The sequence below is a fragment of the Pleuronectes platessa genome, chromosome 11, assembly GCF_947347685.1.
Source record: "Pleuronectes platessa chromosome 11, fPlePla1.1, whole genome shotgun sequence".
Lineage (NCBI taxonomy): Eukaryota > Metazoa > Chordata > Actinopteri > Pleuronectiformes > Pleuronectidae > Pleuronectes > Pleuronectes platessa.
Window position 1 is genome coordinate 20,697,793 of NC_070636.1, and position 21,634 is coordinate 20,719,426.

At 39.9% G+C, this 21,634-nt stretch overlaps 1 protein-coding gene across 1 annotated transcript; it reads left to right on the forward strand.

The window, feature by feature from the left end:
- The first annotated feature begins 10,751 nt into the window (after window positions 1-10,751).
- LOC128450359 (uncharacterized) lies at window positions 10,752-20,790 on the forward strand. Its single transcript, XM_053433770.1, is given in 10 exon segments — window positions 10,752-10,820; window positions 10,945-11,031; window positions 11,218-11,443; window positions 11,530-11,555; window positions 11,787-11,885; window positions 12,156-14,427; window positions 14,467-14,785; window positions 14,787-18,802; window positions 18,805-19,903; window positions 19,905-20,790. Coding segments are annotated over 10 exon segments (9,099 nt in total).
- The last annotated feature ends 844 nt before the right edge of the window (window positions 20,791-21,634 follow it).

Here is a 21,634-nt window from a genome sequence, read left to right on the forward strand (position 1 = left end):
ACAGCTCCCTAGAAGTGAAACCAATGATTCTCAATATCCACCTGGTGGTTGGCTGCAGTACATTTTGAACAAATCCTGTACCCTCCATGTTAGAAGATGGGACAATGGATCAAACTAGTAAGTCAAAGTAGACACAAATTGTTTTTCAAATATTGTTTGTCAATGTGTGTAAATTACCACACGCTTGTATGTTCAAGTGCTCATTTATGGTGCACGTTTGGTTTATTTGAGCTGAGACTGACTCGTAATGTGTCAAGTGCACTTGTCAGCGGGAGGTTGCTACAGCAGTTCCATACCAAATGAGCAAGATTGCCTCGTTTTTATCCAGGTTATTTTGGCTTCATTTCTGAATAGGTGGGAGGTTGAGATGTGTCGTCCATCTTCATGTTCAGTCTATGGTGACACTACATAATTAATCAACTAACAACAACACAGGAATTCTGTTGCCCTTTACATTAAATGTACCCGCTTTGCATGTACATCCAGCAGAAAAGGATACTAGGGTTGTCACGATACCAAAACTATGACTTTGATACAATAACTGCCAAAATATCACGATACCAGATACTTACGATACGATACCACAAATACGATATATATTTATCTATGATTGTAATAAATAAAACATCTGTAAGGTTCCCTTTTTTACCAGCTTTTTGAACACTTAACAAATGGCATTCATATTAGTATTAGCCTACAGCAAGATATTAATTAAAACTACATGGTGACATCATAGCATTGATTATACATGGCTATGTAGGCCTATTTTCCGTATCTGACTATATGACTACATAGTTATTTCCATAAGCATGAGTTACATAATTTTACAGATGTGTGTTTGAGGTGAAAAAAACCTAAAGCTATGTGGGCTGGGTACATTAAAGATGGACACATAATTAAAGGGCAATTTCTCACCTTTATTGAAAAACATGCCACCATATACCTTTGGACCAATACACACATGCCATTACACTATGGCGAACGATGAGACAGCCAGTCTGTCTTGCAGAATTTTGAATTGTGAATATTCACACTTGTTTATGCACTTATTACAACTGAATTATTTACACACTAACAGTAACACAAACTCAATAAATTAACTGAAATGTATGTTGTGATGGTCTAGTTAGCTACTGAACATGTTCTAACAAAACAATTATAATAGTCATGACCATAATGTGCATTGTCTCATTTTCTGGACAGTTCTTTTGCCAGTTGGAGGTTCTTTGCCAAAAAAAACAAGCATGTCAACATGCTCTTCACTAGGCCTGGAACGCCTAGGACTGCAGATAATGCCTGATGTGCTAAACACCCTTTCTGATGCACAGCTTGTGGCAGGAATGGAAAAGTACTGTCTGGCAAAACAAGCAAGATTTGGCAGAGTGGCTGAGTGGATCTTCCACCAGGTCAAAGGATCTTCAGTGGCACTTATTTCCTACATTTGTTTGTACTGCAAGAATTCTTAGTTGGTCAGCTGGTAGCAAGGGGTGACAGTCACTAGCCTCTTCTGACCCCTTCTTTTCAAATTTGATGGTTGACAGCAGACTTTTTAGATTTTTTTTGTCCCTCGTTGACCTTCTCGCTGCTGATGCTGCTCTCCTGGCTGTACTGAGGCTTCATGACGTTTTTGCAAAAGACGTTCCTTCACTTCTTCCTCCATTGCAACAAAAGTTTCTTTGAACCTAGGATCCAGATATGTTGCTGTATTAAGGACAATGTTCAGCTGTGTGTCTTCATATCTGGACGCAAAGTCTGATTTCATTTGGTCTTTCATGGCACCTGCAATGACACGTTCTCCATCCCTCTTCTCCAGACTGGAAAATAACTTCCATTTCAGAGGCAGCACAGAAGAAAGTGTGGGTACCTTTTCAACACTTAGTGCATTCCTTAGGTCACTTATCGGGTCAAGTATTTCTTGAACAGTCTCTAAATCTGCCACATCCGAAGCCTTGCCCACTGCCAAATGTAGATTGTGTCCAAAACAAGTGACATTTTCAAATGCCTTTTTGTTGTTCGAGGCATTGTCAGTAGTTATACGAGCCATATTTTACATCTTCAATCCCCATTTCTCACAAACCATCTCCTCCAACGCTTCATGGATAGAATCTGCAGTATGGTTTGAATACAAAGGAGTATATCCTAAACACCAGGACTGCATTTCCCAGGTTGGCGTTATGTACTGGATTGCGAGTGCCATGTATGCATCAACTGCCCTACTTGTCCAGAGGTCAGTGCTGAGAGCAAAACAAGGTTGGCGTTGAAGTTGAGCCTTATTAACCTGATTGGTCTCATTGAATATCTGTGGAATTTCAGTGTTCATGAAATAATTTCTCCCTGGCATATCGTACTTCCTGTCCAACGCATGCACAAGATTCCTAAATCCAGTTTTTTCGACTATATGTTGGCACCTGATCAGTACAGATGAACTCAGCCACTGCTCTGTTTAACTTCTTCGCATCTTTTGAGACTCTCTATGAGTTCCCTTCCAGCCTTTCAAACAAGGCTGGAAGGGAACTCTGTCTCTGTGTTGCTGCTGACTCTGCTGGCATCTGTTTGACTGTTTGTGGGATAAACAATTCTTAATTTACTTGCATATAGAGTTTGATATTCTCACAATCATATTTTATCTTAATTCATGGAAAAAACATTTTTCCTTAACTAAACATTTTAAGAATCAACCAGCATGTAGCCTATTGCATCAAGCACTGCATGAAAAGAAGAGTTTGTGTCACTAAGTGTCGCAGGAAATTTTGGGAGAATTTTCGGTTAACGGCTGTTCACAGGAATCTGCAGGCAGCACTGAAAACTGTCATGAATTGACACGGGTTTACCAGTTTCTGGCAGTTTTACAAGCCTGGGAGGTGACCCCCCCTGCTCCTAAGCCTAGGGGAGGCTTTCACATGCAAATGACCATGCTCTGAGCTTTACAAATGCAAATCAGGATAGTTTCCTCAGTGAAGACAACATCCTTTTCTAAAAAGTACTGTTACGAACCATGTTCTGTATGTCCTATATGTGTACATGTATTGTGTTCTGTTTGTGTTTTTTTGTCTTCTCTTCCTGGGTGCCTGGAGATGCCTGCAGGGACCTGAAGGGGGAGCTCTCGGGCAGGACGCATCATTGAAGTGGCAGAGAGGAAGAAGCATCATGGCCGATCATCTCAGCTGGTGCCAATAATAAAATCACCACACCTGGTCCCCATCTACAATCAACCCTTCCCCTTTAAATAGGCCTTTGTTTTTTGTTAGTGAGAGAAGAGGCATTTTGGTGGGAGCTGTGGCAGAGCTCTGTCTGTTTTGTTTGGCTTAGCTGCGGTGTTTGCTGGTTTAGCTGATAGTTTTACCTTTATTATTTGAGTTGTTAGCCGCCTACTTTTGTTTTGTCTTTGTCTTTGTAAATGTTTGTTTGTTGTGCGCACATGGACAACGAGGACAGGTAAGATACTCCGGGGTCTACATATAACACACACGTAGGTTTACTTCTTGTTAATACCCCAGGTTAGAGTGAGCACCACCCGCTGTACTTTTGGGTGCTAAGCACCTGTAAAGGGGGGGTGGTTTTTTTTTGTGTTCTTTTCTTTGGTGCCACAGAGTCCTTGTTGATCCCTGTGTTGCTTTGTTTAAAATAAATACTTTCTTTGCCTTTTATCGAGTAATGGTTTGTGTGATGCACCCTCACTTCTCCATACCTGCTGCATTTATGCTATGCCCCACTCTGAGCCACCAGGGGGCGTAACAAGTACCAACTAAACTATCTGGTGTAAGTACACTAGGCTTAAAATAAATATAAAACCTGAAATTGTAAATTGTTTCCCTTAAGTAAGTGTGCTATAATGAATTACATTGTATACCATGAGCAGAGGTCAATGCTACAAAAAAAGTTTGAAACAATGCACTTTATTTCAACATTTTATTATACTCCAAAACAATGAGGCTCAGTAAGTCTATTTCCCTGGACAGGAATGACAAACCACCTCTTCAATCTTAATTGCCCTTGAACACTATCCTAAAGCTCAACCACTGTGCAGAGTGGCATGATTAGTTACTTTTTCACTTGTTTTGGTGAAATAAACTGGCGAATACAGCACCATAATAACATGTCCATGGCTAACTAAGCTGTTGACTCTGCTGAAATTCCCTTATAATTTGAGCTTATATTGTGTTATTGTTGTTATAAAACTCTCAGTATTCCATTAAAACACAACACTTTTATCCAAAGCGACTTACAATAAGTGCATTCAACTATGAGGGTACAAACACAGAACCGGTTTCATGTCTGCTGCTTGGTCCGAACGAGTGACTGTTTTCTGGGTAAATAACTTGCTGAAGTCGACACAACACTGTTTCCCTGGAGGAGAAGATGAGTGTGTAGGAAAGCAAAGCTGCGGGCCCAGTATGGAGGAGTCGAGGAAGAGAAGAGGGGCGCACAGTCCCTAAGGTAAGGTGAGACCGAGCTAAAAACAGTGTTCATACACATTTTGACCAATGGATTTCTATGACTTTTCAATAAATTTTAACCAAATTTCCATGAGCTAACATTTTGTGAAATCTCAGTGTATACGTGAAAATGTAGCATTCAAACTAACAATGAGAATTCAAAGGCATACTGTATACCTTAAATGACTCAAACCCAAATATGCCTGCTTATATTTTGAGCGTATTTCTTTAAAAGCATATGAATTATTTAAAACTCAGCATAAATGAACTAGGGATGGGCATTTGATTAAACTATTGTCTTAATCGATCGTCGGGAGAATTAACGGTCGATTTGATTAATCATTAATATTTTTATATTAAAATGCAGTGAAAATAGAAAAAAAAAAACTTGTTTCCTCATTGAGGTCTTTATTACAACATGAACAACTCTTGTGGCAGTTAAACGGGATCAGTTCAATGGTTACACTTGAAAATATGCGCTGCTGTACTCTTAAGCCCCGATGAGAGAGCAGCAGCTAGCCGCTGAGAGCTAGCTCGATTTGACGGTTCTCGACCTCTCAGTCCGGTTGTTGTCACGGACCCCCTCACACAGACCCGGGTCTGTCCGGGTTCCCCTCCACGTGGACATGAAGCCGAGCAGCGGAGGCTAGCTTCGGGCTTCTTCCTCCAGCTGCTAACATCCTCGTTCCCATGACTTTTCCAGGTTTTCCGTACGAAACCTGTAAAAAGAGAAGCCTTTGCTAACTGCTAAACTGTGGGATAGCGAGAAAGATGCTAAAAGAAGAATACAGCATGTGCTTGAGCATAACCAGTGCATGTGTGAATGAATGTATAGTCTTAATTATCTGCAGTGCTTTTGGTATAGGCTTACTAATAAATTAGAATATATCTTAATATATACATTAGTAACAACGATATATTAATTTGTATTATTAATATTGTGTGGGAGGGGTTTACCCACGTGTGTGCTGCAATGACACAGGGTGACCAATAGCAACAATTCTACCAACCAATCACGAGTGACTTTTCATTTCAAGGGTCTGTGGTTTCCTCCAATGGTGAGTCGAGAGAAGCCGTCACAAGCAGCTTCACTCCTTTTCATATGCTAATTAGATCACACCTTCGCTCCAAGGCTTTCTTTCTAGAGTTTAATTTTGACAATGAACTGGGCTACGTTCTTGCAGCCAAATTGAAAGCTAGATCAACGTCTCAAACGAGAATACATGCAATAGGGCCATCCGATATGCCTTCGGCTAACCTATCTTTAAAAACGGCCTTCTGCAACAATAAACACAACCCGTACTGATGGAAAATTAAATGCATCACTTCCAGATTATTGCAGTTAACATTACTAGGGTGAAAAATGTGGATTAGTTACATCAACCCAGTGGTTCTCAACCAAGTGGTTGAAAATTATGACAAAATGGTGTATTTACACAACATAAACATGACCATTAAATTCTTGTAATTTGTAAACCCTTTTTCAAATAACCTTTTGTGACATTTGTCGCTTAAAAAAAAAAGTGCAATAACTTTGCTTAAATTCATCTTAATTGAAGTACTTTTGGTGACATTTATCATTACATTCCTCAATCAGTCTTTACTTTTCCAAAAATAGGGAGAACAAAATTAATTCAATTATAATCACTTTGTTACAAAGATGATAAAGCTCAACCAAAAATAACACATTCATGTGACTGGGGTGTAATGTTTCAAAGTGTCTTCTTAATTTGTTGAGTCTCATAGAGTTTTCAGACATAAAATATCGACTGATCTCTCCTCATGTCCTCCTTCAATCACTTTGAACCCAAGAGCAAGATAGGCTTCATCGTACTTGGTTTTTGAACACTATCTTGTTTGTTCCTGACCGGCTGCTTCACGAAATAACGACTTGTTTTAGTGTTCTGCCATTAAAGAGCTTCGGACGTCAATACATTAGTTCTGCTATAATATTAGTTCTGCCTCACATTTTCCCCACCCAATCGCGTTCCCCACCTGTTATGTCTCCGCGTTGGTCGCGCCACACAGTTTGAGAATCACTGCGTTAACCACACTGCATTATGATCATTGTACTACGCATCGTAAAAATTCTGTTATGGGGAAAATCGCTTGTCGCCAAACTAGGCTAATGCTACTCGTGTTAGGCTGTATATGGGTGAGCTTGGGGGTGTTCATGTTTATAATCACATTTGCTAACCTGTCGTTCTTTGAACTCCTGAAAAGTTCGGGGTGTCTGTCTGAGAGGGGCTTAGCCATATTTGACGTGTTGCCTCCCTTTGCCTGAGTGGATTTGAAGCATGCTTTACAGACAGGTCTCTGTGTGTCGATGGTCTTTCCTTCAAAGTCTGCTTCGTATCCGAAGTACTTCCAGATCTCACTTCTGGGCTCTTTTTTTTCAACAAGCCAAGGACGGTCGGCAAGAGCTCCTGCACATGAGGCAATTTCTCCCCTGAGATCACCCGCTGTGAATGAGGGCTGCCTGTTGCATGTGTGGGCAGCCCCGCCCTTGCAGTCAATGCATGCAGCCAGCCTGACAGGGAGCGGAACAGTGAGTGCGCTCTGATTGCGTGCTATTTTAATGAAGTACTAATACAAAAAATATGCAAAATCATATCGTTTTTAACGTAAGGGTACTGTGGTACCTTTCTAGTACTGATACACCGTGCAACATTATAAGATACTACCTCCAAATCGCTTGATGGCTGTGCCATTCTCATACAAAGACTACATGGTATGAATTTGTGAGCGAATGGGTGAATTGCAAAAACCTGTACTGTAAATTGTACTGTAAATCAAGTCTAGAAAAACTCCATTTAGAGTTGACAATTTTCTATGTTGTTTTCTCTTTACTGTGAGCAAAGCCTTTTTCATATTTTAAATCCATTGTTGATTTAAAATATAGATCACTGCAACTGTAAGGCTTGGACACTGAGACATATTGAATGTGCAGTAAGGATGCAAAACACTGGCTTTCCGAATACCTGTGGGAAAAGAAAATCAATATACCAGAAATAACAGCCAGTGGGAGGTTGAGTATTCGTGTAGGTTATTATATCTATGTAGATATTTTTGGAATAACAATATAACATTTAAAAGGATAGGAAATTAATACATTTACATGTAAATGTCAAAAATATTCAACCCATGAAGATGCTTCAGGTACATAAATCAGAACTAAGACAACCCAATAAATAAACACATTCAACTTTTCTTCAGAAAGCTCCATGTTCTTTTTTTGTGTCCTTCAGTACGCCAGACACAATTTCATAAATGTCAATGCAAGCCACAATATAACTCACAAGTGCAAACTGGAGCTGATATGCTTAAAATTGCCACTTCAACAGTACAACACAGCACCTAGCAAAATCAGCAACCTTGAAATAACTGACATCACCTGAGATTTAAAAAAAAATCTTTGAATATGGAAGATGACGAGCTAAAACAGACACAGGGCATGTGAAATGACAAATGATGCAAGTCTCTGAATAATGATTAAATTCAGCATTTCATTATTTTCACATTAAAAACAGATGTAAACATTTAATTGCACCACTGTTGGTTATCGGCATAGTCACATACTGCAGATGCACAGAGCTCACAGGATAAACAGACCTAAGTGTCACATTTTGCTGACAAAGGAAGAACCAACTCTAAGACAGACTATTCTATTCAGCACTGAAGCTACAGTACATTAACTTCATATGGTTTCCTATCAACATCCGCTTCCAGCATACATGACAACTGTAGGGGTTGCAGCCCTGTCACTGTAAAATAATAAACTACTCACCCTGATGCTGTGGCTATGAGACAGATATATTAGCAGATAAGCCACATTTCATAGTTATCTGATGGAAGAGTAGAATTCTGGCTTTAGGTGAAAACAATATTTTTCCCTGAAGATATTAGGTGTAAAACTTGTTAACCATTATTCGGAGACTTGTACAAAATCTCAACGGCTCAGTGTGACCCACTGTATGCATTTGGATAGGAAAATGAAATAAATATTGTATTGAGTTGAGAGTGTGTGGAACTGCAACATCACAGCTGTCATTAAACTGTGAGGGTTCATAAATATGAGGTTCCTTCACAAGTTCGTCTGAATGAGGTTTCGGCTTTTTAGCCTTAGCACACTCCCCACAAAACCTGCCTGTGTCACAATGTCTCTCTCAGAATGTGATGATGTGAAAGCTGCTGGTTGGACTCAGAGCTCAGCTGATTTCTCATTATACTCATTAAGTTTCGGCTGCATGTTTCGAGCTGCTACAAACTGGCCTTTGTCAACACTCGCTTGTCTTTTACTTAAACAAAAAAATGACAATGTCCATTTGTCTTTGACAACATCTACTTTTCTAATCATTCGTCATAATGCTTGTCAGTGATGACAAGTGAGAGCTATATGCATTTTATTAACCCTGTCGACGAACTTTCCGTAATCATAATGTCCAGGCTGCACTGGATACGTTAGTGGCACAATGGCATCGCAAAACGTCACCCATGTTTTCATGTTAGACACTGTCTGTATGTCTCAGCCGAGGTCTCGCTAATTTTCTACAATTATCGCAAAGTAGACAGTTTTCAGTTTTGATTATGACCTCTGTGTTTTTCATGTCTATCCCTGTGTTTATGTTTGTATTCGACCGGTGCCTGTGTTTCATGGTGTCCCATTCCATTTCCCACTCTTCTTCTTTCTGATTTTTATTCTGTGATTAGATTGATGTTTTCTCCCTGTGTTCTGTTCCCTGTTTTATTTTGTATTTCCTGCTTAGGGTTGCCAACTCTCTGAAAAATAAATAGGGACACCTCATTGGCAGGGCCGGCCGACCCGATTGCCTTCACCCTTCCTTGCTCGGTGAATTTTTTTAGCCCCTTTTTTAGTGTATGAAAAGATTTTTTAACTATTTGACCCTGAATTGACTTAGATTCATATTTTTTAGTGACATGAACACATAGAAAACAAATTATTATCCAGCAATTCACTTTAATAATAAACAAAATCAACTGAATGAAATAAGAATCTTTCTAAAACAGAAACCTGTATACATTAATATAAAACAATAGATAGAAAGCAGAACATCCATCCTGAAATAGTGCATATTTTTAGTGCAATAACAAAAGTACAAACAGAACATCTGTAGGAAATTTTTAAACATATTTGTGCCTCAAAAACCTGTCTTGCTTAACATAAAACTGTATACATTAATACTAGGGCTACGTTGTAGCACTGGCGGGCCCGAGCACCCGCACGTTGAAGCCTGTCGGTGGAGAGAGCGATCGATGACCAAGCGCAAATCATCGAACGAGCATGCACTTCTCCACGTTTCATGCGTTTTGCGCTCTGCGGCAGTAGGTTTGCCAGTAGGTGGCGCTATCACTATTATTACGCACAGACATATAGATCTGTTCATGTAGGCGCTCTGATGTAGCGTGAGCAATTGTGTCAATTGGACAATGTTAACACAACTTAATTTTCACACTGGTCAGTAGGTGGCGCTATGACCCTGAACTAATATTTATATGTGGAGCTGTTCAGATTAGTATTGTGATCATAGGTCAGTAGTTTGGAGCCGGTTGGATAATGCAGAGTGGATTAACAAAGTACTTCCTGTTTCCTGGCGAATCAGTAGGTGGCACTATGACCCTGAACTAATATTCATACATGGAGCTGTTCAGATCACGATTGGGATCATAGGTCAGTAGATGGAGCCGGTTGGAAAATGCAAAATGGATTAACAAAGTACTTCCTGTTTCATGGCGAATCAGTAGGTGGCGCTATGACACTGAGGACATATTGACACATAGAGCTGTTCAGGCTTGTACCGCAATCAGGAGACAGAAGTTTGGTAGTGATAGGACAATGTAGAGTGGAGTTATGAAAACATTGTGTCCTTTGACTAAAGATGATCCTTCACCGCACATCATGTTCACACGGTTTGAGGAAACGTCACAATTCTGACCATGATCCAATGACTTGACCGAGCTCATTTGAGCTGTATATTGTAAAGCAGTTTATGTATTTTTACTATTATCATTGTTTGTAAATTATTTTTGTCATCATTACTAATTTATTTCATGTCATTTGTGTGCAGTTTGTATTGTTTTTTGGTTGTATTTGTCTTAATTTCCATGCATTGATATTGTTACGAATAAAGTTTTCAATAAAGAAAAAAAAATGGGCCAAATCGAGTCTTTGCTTCCTGCTAACAACGTGTGCTTCCCGTCCCGCCCCCCAGACCTCCCCCCCCCCCCCGTATTGGCTCCCACCGAACACCACGAAGTTATCATGCTGCTTGCACGTGTTAGTGGATCTTTGTGCGCATGCGCGGTCCCTGGAACTTTACCGCGTTATTCTCATTGGCTTCTCTTCAGCGTCGGTGTCAGGTGGAGGTAAGCTGGAGCATTTTAATTTTCTACTTTGTGGTTATCTTTTGTTTGATGTTGTATCTTCACAATTTATTGATGAAGAATTAGTATGTTCATGTAACAATGTGAACTGTTGTATGTTTGACAGAAGATGGCAAACCCCTCTCCGAGTAAACTCCCGAGGATCGACGATGAGCAGGTGGAGGGAGTGCGTAGTGCACTTTTGATCACCACTGTAAGTTATTAATACTGAATAAGTCATGATACTGAACATATAACCGTTATCTGATGTGACTGTGGATAGATATTTGTTTAGTAATAGTTTATACAAAAATTTGATTGTGTGGAATGGCACATTCCAGTGACAACCGACTTCATCATGGTATTCTTAAATCCATACATATGTGTTTTCTATTTGTAGTATTCATGTAAGGACGAGGCAGTTTCAAGGGAGGAGCTGTACCACATGAACAATCAGAGCAGCAGCCAGGCAATGGCTTGTTTAATAAAAAACGTTCGGCTCAGGAGAGCTGCACAGCAACAAGCTGCAGCCTTCAAGGCGCAGCTTGTTGTCATGAAGGCCAAATATAAAGCTGCTTTGCAGCAGGTGGAGGTGCTGCAGGCATGTGCTGCATACGCCAATGACGGTAAGTGTATTGCTGTGCGTTGTGTCAGGTCAAGGATAAGTTTTGGTTTCACTGCAGTGCTGTTAACTGCTTATGTCTTTGTCCAGATGTGATGGAAGAGACAGAGGAGAAGGCGGAGGAGGAGGTGGAGAAGGTGGAGGAGGAACAACAGATGAAATAAATATGAAAAATATTCATTTGTTTCGTGTGATTCTTGTTTGACTACTCTGTGCTTAGATGTGTGAATTTCTCATTTTAATATGTTTATATCTTTGTATACAAGGGTGGAAGAGATGGTCTCCAATACACATATAATATGCCTTTTTACAATTTAATTTAATTGTTTTTTGAAATTATTGTTTAGATGCAAGTTACACCGAGCCTGGCGATGTCTGCAGTGCCGGAGCTTGGGTCTGCTGAGGCAGCCCCTGCGTCTGCACTTGCCCCTGCTGTGGTGGATGAGGTAGCAGAAAGTTTTTTGTTTTTTTCTATGCGGAATGAAGTATTTGTATTGCCATTCATGTAGTTGAAGCAAAAATATTAGGTTTTGAGTTTATCACATTTAAATAAGTGTTAGGAACACGTTAAGTTCAGTTAACGGATTTGATTGAATACCGATATGCAAATGCAGCAGTTGCGGTGGGCTTGATGGTGTCATTTGCCCTTAGACTGTGTATTGTATAAAATGATTGTCATGACGGATTTATTCAATTGTAGTCTCCCTTTATTGCAGGTGCCAGAGATGGGTGTGCGGAAGCGCCACAAGCCAAGATCCGCCAATGATGAGGTTATTGCTAACCCTTTTGATTGCAGGTGTGCTGTTAACTCTCCGATGGCTGTGCTGACAGGGATGCGTGCTGGGGCAACAAGAGCATCAAATGGTAAAGTGCGTGCTTCTCTTGTTTGTAGTGTTGTGGCTGCTATGAAACATGTGTCTGTTCCTGTGTGCACGTGGGATGAAAGTGATGTAGATGAGATACAGGTTGCAGGGATAAAGTTGAGCAAATGTGTTGTTGAGTACTGGTGGGAAAGTGCAGCTAACCGCAAACAGTTCTGCAAGCTACTTAAATACAAAAAACTGTTTGGCAGGATGCAGAGTGTGTCTGTTGGTCCACCAAAGGTTGAATTCTTTGATATGAATCAAGAATGCAAGTTGTATGAGGATCTGCAAAAAATGCTGTTGAGTGATGGCATGTGTCTGCTGGAAATTCAGGGTTCAACTGTTGTTGTCATCCACCACCAAGAGTACTACGTTGTAGTTGATTGTGGAGCATGCAGTGTGTCTGGCTTGCCAAGTAGGAATGGTAGGTGTGTGGCTGTTTTTAATACAAACTTCGATGACCTGATGCTCCATATCTGTGCTGTGAGACAAGAGCTACGAGCAAAGATGTACAGAATCGGCAGCATGTCTGTGAAGGCAGATGATGTGACTGATATCACAGAGGGTGCTACAGTGTGTAAGGACGGCAACATTTCTGTCAACACAGATGATGTGACAGTTGTCATAGAGAGTGCTACAGTGTGTAAGGAAAGCAGCATTTCTGTCAACACAAATGATGTGACCGTTGTCACAGAGAGTGTTACATTTGGTGGAGACAGCATCATTGACATGGACAGTGGATCTGAGGCTGTGGAGGATTGTTTTGTTGTTGGCCATGAAGGCCTTTTACGGCCTGTTGTTGGATCATTTCATCAGGGTGATTATCGGTTTAAGTATGGTGGACAACAGTGTATGGCTATCAGTCTGGTTGGAATAGCAAGACATACGTGTGCCAGCGTGTTTTCGTGGACACCAACTGAGCTTGATAATGTTTTATTTTTGGGTGATCAGATTTACACAGATTTAAGGGTTGGCAAGAGGATTAGTGGGAATTCTAAGCTGTTGTGTGTTTCAGATCTTCCAAGACAGTTTGCTGTTGATGGACACAATTTTGCATTTGTGTATGGAGATTGTGTATCTGGACATGTTGATGTTGTTGCAGGAGAGTTGATTGATGCAGGTGTGTATTGCCCTTTAAAATGTGGACTACAAAAGATGTGTATGAAATATGACTCATGCTTTTTCACATTAGGTGGTAATACATCTGCCATCATAGGTCACAATGGATGTTATGCAGTCATTGATTCTCATGCACGCAACGAAGATGGGATGATAGATGGTGATGGGAAAAGGGTTGTTGTGTATTTTGCTTGTCTTGATTTTTTGTTTGATCACATTTGGCTGTTTTCAAGACATTTGTCTGAAGGTCAGAGAGTGTTTGAGATTACAGGTGCTTGTGTCAGTAAGCAAGAGTCAAAGTCAAAGGATCCAGTGAAGGTGTATTGCGATTCTAAAAAGGTGCAGTCAAGTCATGTTGATGCTGATCTACATGCATCTGATGAAGAGGACGTTTTTATCAGTGATGTCATAACTACAACACTGCAGTTCAACCCACTTTGTAGTGATGTTGTTCAAACTTTGTGTACAAAGTTAAATGTACAGTCAGAGAAAGTTGATGCAAAATCAGTACAAGTTGGGGACTTAGGAGTTCCGTGCAAGAACGTGAACATAGTTGCTGATGGCAATTGTTTTTTCAGGGCAGTTAGTCACGCTGTGTGTGGGACACAGTTACATCATAAAAAAATACGTGCATCTGTGTGTAAGCATTTGCAAAACAGTGTTGGGGCATATGACAGTCTTTTAAGATCTGAATATGATTCAATGGCACAGTACCTCCTCATTTCGAAAATGAAATATGTTGGCAGTTGGGCTACAGAAATTGAGATTCAAGCTGTAGCAGATTATTTAGGATTACATGTTTTCACATTTCATGACAACCGCTGGATTGAATACAGTTCCATGAATAATGTGTTTTCAAATCAGGGAATTTATCTTGAAAACTGTAATGGCAATCATTATGAAACAGTTGTTTGTGTTCAACAGCTTCATGGGCAAGGTTGTTATGGTTATTGCAAAGACAACATATCTACTGTCACAGGTCGTGTCTTGAGACAACGAACTAATGGTAAGGCTCACTGTTTAGATGGTGAGCATGTACATGCAGTTTCCCCATCAATTAGCACAATGTCACATGCAGTTAAGACTGTGGATTTTATAAAACAGGAACCGAAAACATTGTCTGCCAGTGACAATACTGACTTAAGATTTAAGCCATTGTCCTTAAAAGTTGCACGCACATTATGTAACAAGTGTGATATTGACTTTGAGAAGCAGGATGTACAAGCACCCAAAGTGTCTGGGTATTTAGGTGACGTCTGTAAGACAGAGAGCATTGTTAAAGATGGCAATAGTTTTTTTAGGGCAGTAACACAAGTTATCAGTGGCTCACAGAAACGTCACCTGAAGGTGAGGCGTGCTGTAGTACATGGAAAAGAGTGGTGGAGATCTTCTGCAGATAGTGGATAGAGAATATACGTCACTGTCAGATTACATTAGTAAAACAAAAGTGAAATATGTTGGACATACTGCCACGAATGTGGAAATTCAAGCTACGGCAAATGCATTTGGTTTAGATATACATTGCTATGGTGGTGGGACTTGGCAATCATTTACTTGTAAAAGTAAAGTGTCAGATGAAGGGATATATTTGAAGCAGTGTGATGATGATCATTTTGAGCAAGTGGTGTGTGTACAAAACAGTGAACAGCTGGTTTGCGTTGGATTGTGTACGGTGGATACCTCTCAGACAAAATACCTGTGTAGAAGGGATATCTGTATTTCAAATGATAATCATAGTGGTCAAAATGTTAATGAGGGGATCACAAACAAATATGACAGCAAGTTATATAGACGGAAAGTTAGGGAATCAAGCATATGGAAATATGAGGTAAATGTGTCACATAGGCAAAATGTTAAGGACAGGAGCACAGGGAAATATAGGGACAATTTAGTTCATCGACAGAAAGCTATGGAGAGCAGCATAGGGAAATATAAAATAAATACAGTTCATAGGCAGAAGGTTAAGGAAAGAAGCATAGGGAAATATAAAGACAACGCGTTGCATAGGTTAAACATTAAGGCAATAAACAAAAGTAAATATTGGTTGAATCCAATGCATAGGCAAAGTGTGAAAACCAGGAATCGAAGGGAATATCATGTAAATTATGAGTATAAAATGCGTGTTGCAGCAGGTAACAAACGTAAAAGGCAGGAAAAAAAAGTTAAGTCAAAAGAAATTAACTTTGTTATGCAGCAGTTTTTGGATAAAGTGAAAGACGGACCGGATTTTGTGTGTTGCGTCTGCCATAGAATGTTATTTTGTCATCAAGTTTTACTTTGTAAAAGAGGTGACTATAATAAGAGTTCTGCAATGGCTTCTCTTGCTGATAAATGTATCAATGAGAAGTACTTGCACATATGCAGTGGTGATTGTGTTTTGCCATGTCTGTTGATGAATACACCTAGAAGTCAGTTGTGGATCTGTTACACTTGCCATGGTAAGATTAACAAAGGTGTATTGCCTCCTGAATGTGCAATGAATAATATGGTTGTTGATCCCATTCCGGCTGAGTTGGCGTGTTTGAACAGTTTAGAGCAGCATTTAATCGCGTTAAATATTCCGTTCATGAAGATGTTGGCGTTACCTAAAGGTGGGCAAAATGGAGTCCATGGTCCTGTAACGTGTGTTCCAGCAAATATTGTGCAAACTAGCAATTTGTTGCCACGTTCTAGTATGGAAGGATCATTGTTGCCAGGGAAGTTGAAGCGAAAGCTTACTTATAAAGGTCATTACGAGTATCAATTTGTTGATGACATGCATATCCGAAAGGCATTGAAGTTGTTAAAAGACACTAATGTGCATTATAAAGATGTGGTGTTCAATGAGGATTGGTCGAATGAGTTTTGTAAAGAAGCACATTCTGATGTATCAGAAAAGGACACTGATTGCACTGGAGATGGTGCTGAAGCATCTGCTGATAATGGTAAGGAAGAGCTCCTGCATGACAGACAGCAGCATTGTATGTATCAAGACACATGTCTAATGCCAGTGGACATTGGTCAGGAAGCACTTGATCAGTCCTTTGACAATGTCTTGAACTTGGCTCCGGCTGAAGGGAATAATCCTGTGCGACTGTTATCTGATGATACAAATGAGGCCAAATGTTTCCCTGTTTTGTTTCCTAAAGGATGCCCTACATATCGAGATTTTCGTCAACATCGGTTGACATTGTCACGCTATTTTAATAATCGCATCTTACATGCTGATGGTCATTTTGCTCAGAATGTGGAGTATATCTTTTTTGCTCTGTATATGTCAGAGGTAGAACAAGTTGTGTCGTGTGTATCTATAGCATTGAGGAAAGGAAAAGGTGGCAAATTCCAAAAAGTTACTGGAGATGTATTGAATAATGAGGAGGGTTTGAAGAGGTTGTTGGAATATGATGATGGGTTTCGTTTTCTTAAGCCTATTAGAGGAACCCCATCTTTTTGGCAGGGAGCACAACGTGAACTGTTGGCTTGTGTTCGTCAACTTGGCATTCCTACGTGGTTTGCCTCATTTTCCTGTGCTGATATGCGGTGGAAGAACCTTCTGACTAGTATTTTGACACAGGAAGGTAGAACAGAAACGGTCGAGGAACTAGAATGGGCGGAAAGGTGTGAACTTTTACGTCGTAATCCTGTCACTGCGGCAAGACTGTTTGATTTTCGATGGCATTGTTTTTTGAGGGAAGTTTTGATGTCTCCATGTAATCCTATTGGTAAGATTACTGATTATTACTATCGTGTGGAATTCCAGCAACGTGGTTCACCACACATTCATGGTTTGTTTTGGATAGAAGATGCACCTGTCATTGATAGAAACACAGATGAGGAGGTAGTTGCAATTATTGATAAGTATGTGACTTGTGAATTACCTACAGAGGATGAGACACTCTTAGAGATTGTTACAGGTGTGCAAACACACTCAAAGCGTCACTCCAAAACGTGTAAGAAGAAAGGTACAGTTTGTCGTTTCACTTTTCCTAGGCTTCCATCTTTAGAAACATTTATATCTCGTGGCGTTGGTGCAGATGATGAGAAGTCAGATATGAGAAAGGAGGATGCAGTGAAAATCCTAAATGATCTCAAGGCTGCTATTTCAGATGGTAAAGCAGATGGTGGATCTGTCCAACAGTTGTTTGCGCGAGTAGGAATAACTCAAGCCGATTTTCAAGCTGCTTGTATATGTTATGGTAGGAAAACCTAGGTGGTTTTGAAGAGGCGGATTGATGCGATCTGGATTAATCACTACAGCAAAGTAATGCTCAAAATATGGAATGCAGATATTGACATCCAATTTGTTGCTGATGCTTATGCTTGTGTTGTGTACATAATTTCGTATATTTCGAAAGGGGAAAGATAAATGGGAATGTTACTGGCAAATGCACAGAGGGAAGCTGCCAAGGAGGGGAATGCTAGTGCAAAAGATGCTTTAAAAAATCTAGGGAGTGTGTATTTACACAACAGAGATGTTTCTGCTCAGGAGGCTGTATATAGGTTAGCAAATATGCATCTGAAGGAGTGTTCAAGAAAAGTCGTTTTTGTGCCAGTAGGGGAAAATCCTGTTAAAATGAGTCTGCCTTTAAGTGTTTTAAAACAGAAGGCGTCATCGAAGGACCTCAGCACAGAAGACATGTGGATGACTAGCTTGGTTGACAGATATAAGAGTAGGCCAAAAGACAGTTCTTTTAATGATATGTGTTTGGCAAAATTTGCGTCAGAGTATCGCATTTCGTCAAAGAATGAACGGTCCCCAAATAGGATTGCATTGAGCAATGATTGTGGGTTTATTTTGAGAAGAACTCGAACCCAACCGGCCGTTATTCGTTATGTACGGTTTTCTGAAACCAAGAGTCCAGAGTTGTTCCATCAGAGCATTCTGCAGTTGTTTTTGCCTTATCGGATTGATGGGCAGTTGAGACCAGAAGGTTTTGTGACATTTGAAGAGTTTTACAGAGGAGGCTATGTAAAATTAGATGATGGATGGCTGCATTCTGTTAAGTCAGTTGTTGATGCAAATAGAAGGTCATATGAAATGGATGCAGATGTGTTGGATAACATCCAAAACACCATTGATAGGGATGGCATCATAGAAGATGCCTGGTGCAACTTGTGCCCAGAAGCAGAATTGGATCGTTTAGAGTGTGTACAGTTACGTGCAGATGAGAATCAGGTAGTGGATGAGCACACTGATCTCATTCCAGACTTAGCAGTGACTCGGGAACAAGTTGCCCATTTAGAAAAGAGAGGTAATGTCATGTGTCGAAATGATGGTGTGGCTTTGATAAGATCTCTGAATGAGACACAGATGTGTATTTTTTATCAGATTAGGCAGTGGTGCTTAGCTAAGGTAATGGGGGAGAAGCCAGACCCATTACATGTGTTCATCACAGGTGGTGCAGTTTAATGAAGGCTATTCAGTACGAAGCAACGAGGTTATTGTCCACAGTGAGTCGTCAACCAGACGATATTTGTGTGTTGTTGACAGCTCCGACTGGGATAGCTGCCCACAATTTACATGCTAGTACCATTCACAGTGCCTTAAGCATTGGGGTGGATGTACGCTTACCTTACATACCTCTTGGTGAAGAGAAGGTGAACTCGTTGCGGGCCAAATATAGTAGTTTGCAGATTTTGATCATTGATGAAATTTCCATGGTGAGTCATAACCTGTTGGCTTATATCCATGGACGTTTACGTCAGATGAAAAAAAGTCGTGATTTTGCTCCATTTGGTAATGTGAGTGTAGTTGTGGTTGGAGATTTTTTCCAGTTGCCTCCTGTTAGAGGGAAACCACTGTATATAAATAATGTAGGTATAGATTTGTGGTCTTCTATATTTAAGGTTGTAGAGCTAAAAACGATTGTTAGGCAACAAGATGATGCGTTTGCTCAGTTGTTGAACAGAGTTAGAACTCGTTCGAAAGGGACCCCAATGTTAGCTGGTGACATTGACATTTTAAAAAGATGTGAAACTGGTGAAGTCAGCTCAGCTTTACACATATTTTCTACCAACAAACAGGTGAATGAGCATAATGTTGTCCAACTTGCAAAGACTTGTCCTGATTTTGTTGAGATAAAGGCTCAAGATTTTGTCAATTGTAAGGCAACAGGCAAGTTGAAGTTGATGAGTGGGCATCATTCACGAGTACAGAATACGTGTTTGGATGAATCACTGGCTTTGGGGATAGATGCTCGTGTTATGCTTATAAAGAATGTAGACGTAGCAGACGGACTGGTAAATGGAGTATGTGGCACTGTAACCCATATTGTTTACCCGAATGATAATAGAAACTTCCCTGACTCAGTGTATGTTAAGTTTGATGACAATCAGGTGGGTGCAGAGATGAGGAAACGCTGTGCGTATTCTGTAGCAGTTGAGATGGGCTCTACTGGTATTAGACCAGAGGAGGAAAGGGTAACCACTAAAGGCGGTTTGCGCCGGCAATTTCCACTGAAACTTGCTTGGGCTTGTACTGTACATAAAGTACAGGGTCTAACGAATCTTTGCACCTGGACAGGCATATGTGGCATTAAGCCATGTTAGAAGTTTGTCAGGGTTGGTTATACAGGATTTTGAACACAAGGTCATATATTGCAAGGATGAGATTAAAGATGCAATTAAAAACATGCCTCCCTTCTTGGTCGAAAGTATTTCAATGCAGAGCATTACAAATGCAAACACGCATTGTTTCACATTGTTTTTGATGAATGTGCAAAATTTAAGCCGAAATATTACAGATTTGGTGTCATGTACAAAGCATTTGCAGCTTAACTGTATTGCTGTTACAGAAACATGGCTGCCTGAAGCTTTCTCAAGCGAATCTGTAAAGATTCAAGGTTACAGCTTTCAAAACCAGCCACGTAGTTTGTCTTATAGTAGCAGTAACCACACATTGGCAAACATACAAGAACAACAACGTGGTGGAGTTGGCATGTATAGTTTAGATAGTTTACCATATGTGGTCATCAAAGTACCACATTTGAGTTTGGAATGTTTAGTGTACAACTACACAACATCCAGGATACTGATAGCAGTCGTTTATCGGCCGCCATCTTATCCTATGTCTCAATTAAAAGACAATCTGACCAAGTTAATTAATTGGTTAGATCCAATAAGTACCACAGTTGCTGTAATAGGAGATTTCAATGATAATATTTTCAAATCTTCTAGTATTTCTAACTTTATGGCAAATAAAGGATATATCCAACATGTCACCCAAGCAACAACTGAGAAGGGTACATTAATTGACCACATCTATATAAAAACTACATTTTATGACATAGAAACTGTAGTTTCGCCAACATACTTTAGTGACCACGAGGGGATTACATGTTCTTTTACATCTAGGTCGATGGACATGGACATTGGAGTAGAACAGCTGTAGGTGGTTGCATTGTAGTGGTTATTTTACGGGACAACTTGGTTTGATCTGTTTGCATTTATATTTAGTTTTGCATGTCATTTTAATGGGTGTATTGTTGAAGGTTTTTTTCCCTGTATCATAAAAGCATTTCTAACATGTATTGAAAAACAATAGTCTCATATTAAAAACTGCACTAAATTTGCAGCTACATCTATTGGAACAAATTTAGTAGGTTTGATGTAATAAACAATGTTTACACAAAAGCTTTTATGATGCAGGTTTTGCTATACCTTGATTGTGATGTCAAAAAGCTAAAGACTCCGGATGGAATTCCCAGTTTACTGGTGACCGGGTTCGATTCCCTGAGGTGTCCTGACTTGGCATTTACATAAAAGGTATTTTTTAAATTAAAATTTTTAAACTTTACTTTCAAAGTTAAGTATTTGCTTTCATTAACCAAACTAAAGTGTATATATTTTTATAAACTACATTCAGCAGTAAAGGTATTTTATAAGGTACCAATAAAATGTCCCCTGTATATTCAATGCATAACAAATTGACATGTCTTTGTGCATTTGAGCATTTTTCTACTCATATGTTCTTTGTCTGTCATCCCTCATGAGGGTGGATCCTGATGGTGACAGTGGATCAAGATGATGGATTGTGGACTATGGTGGCATCTGATTGTGGTGTTGGATCATCATCGTTGTGGCAGCTGATTAAACAAAGGTATACTTTTTGCAATCTACACTTAGCAGTTATGGTAGTTAGTTAGTTACAAATACAATGTACACTGTCATATATTCAAAGTAAGTGTCTTTTTCCATTAATCCATCCACCCTTGTCTTTCATTACTCGTGATGGT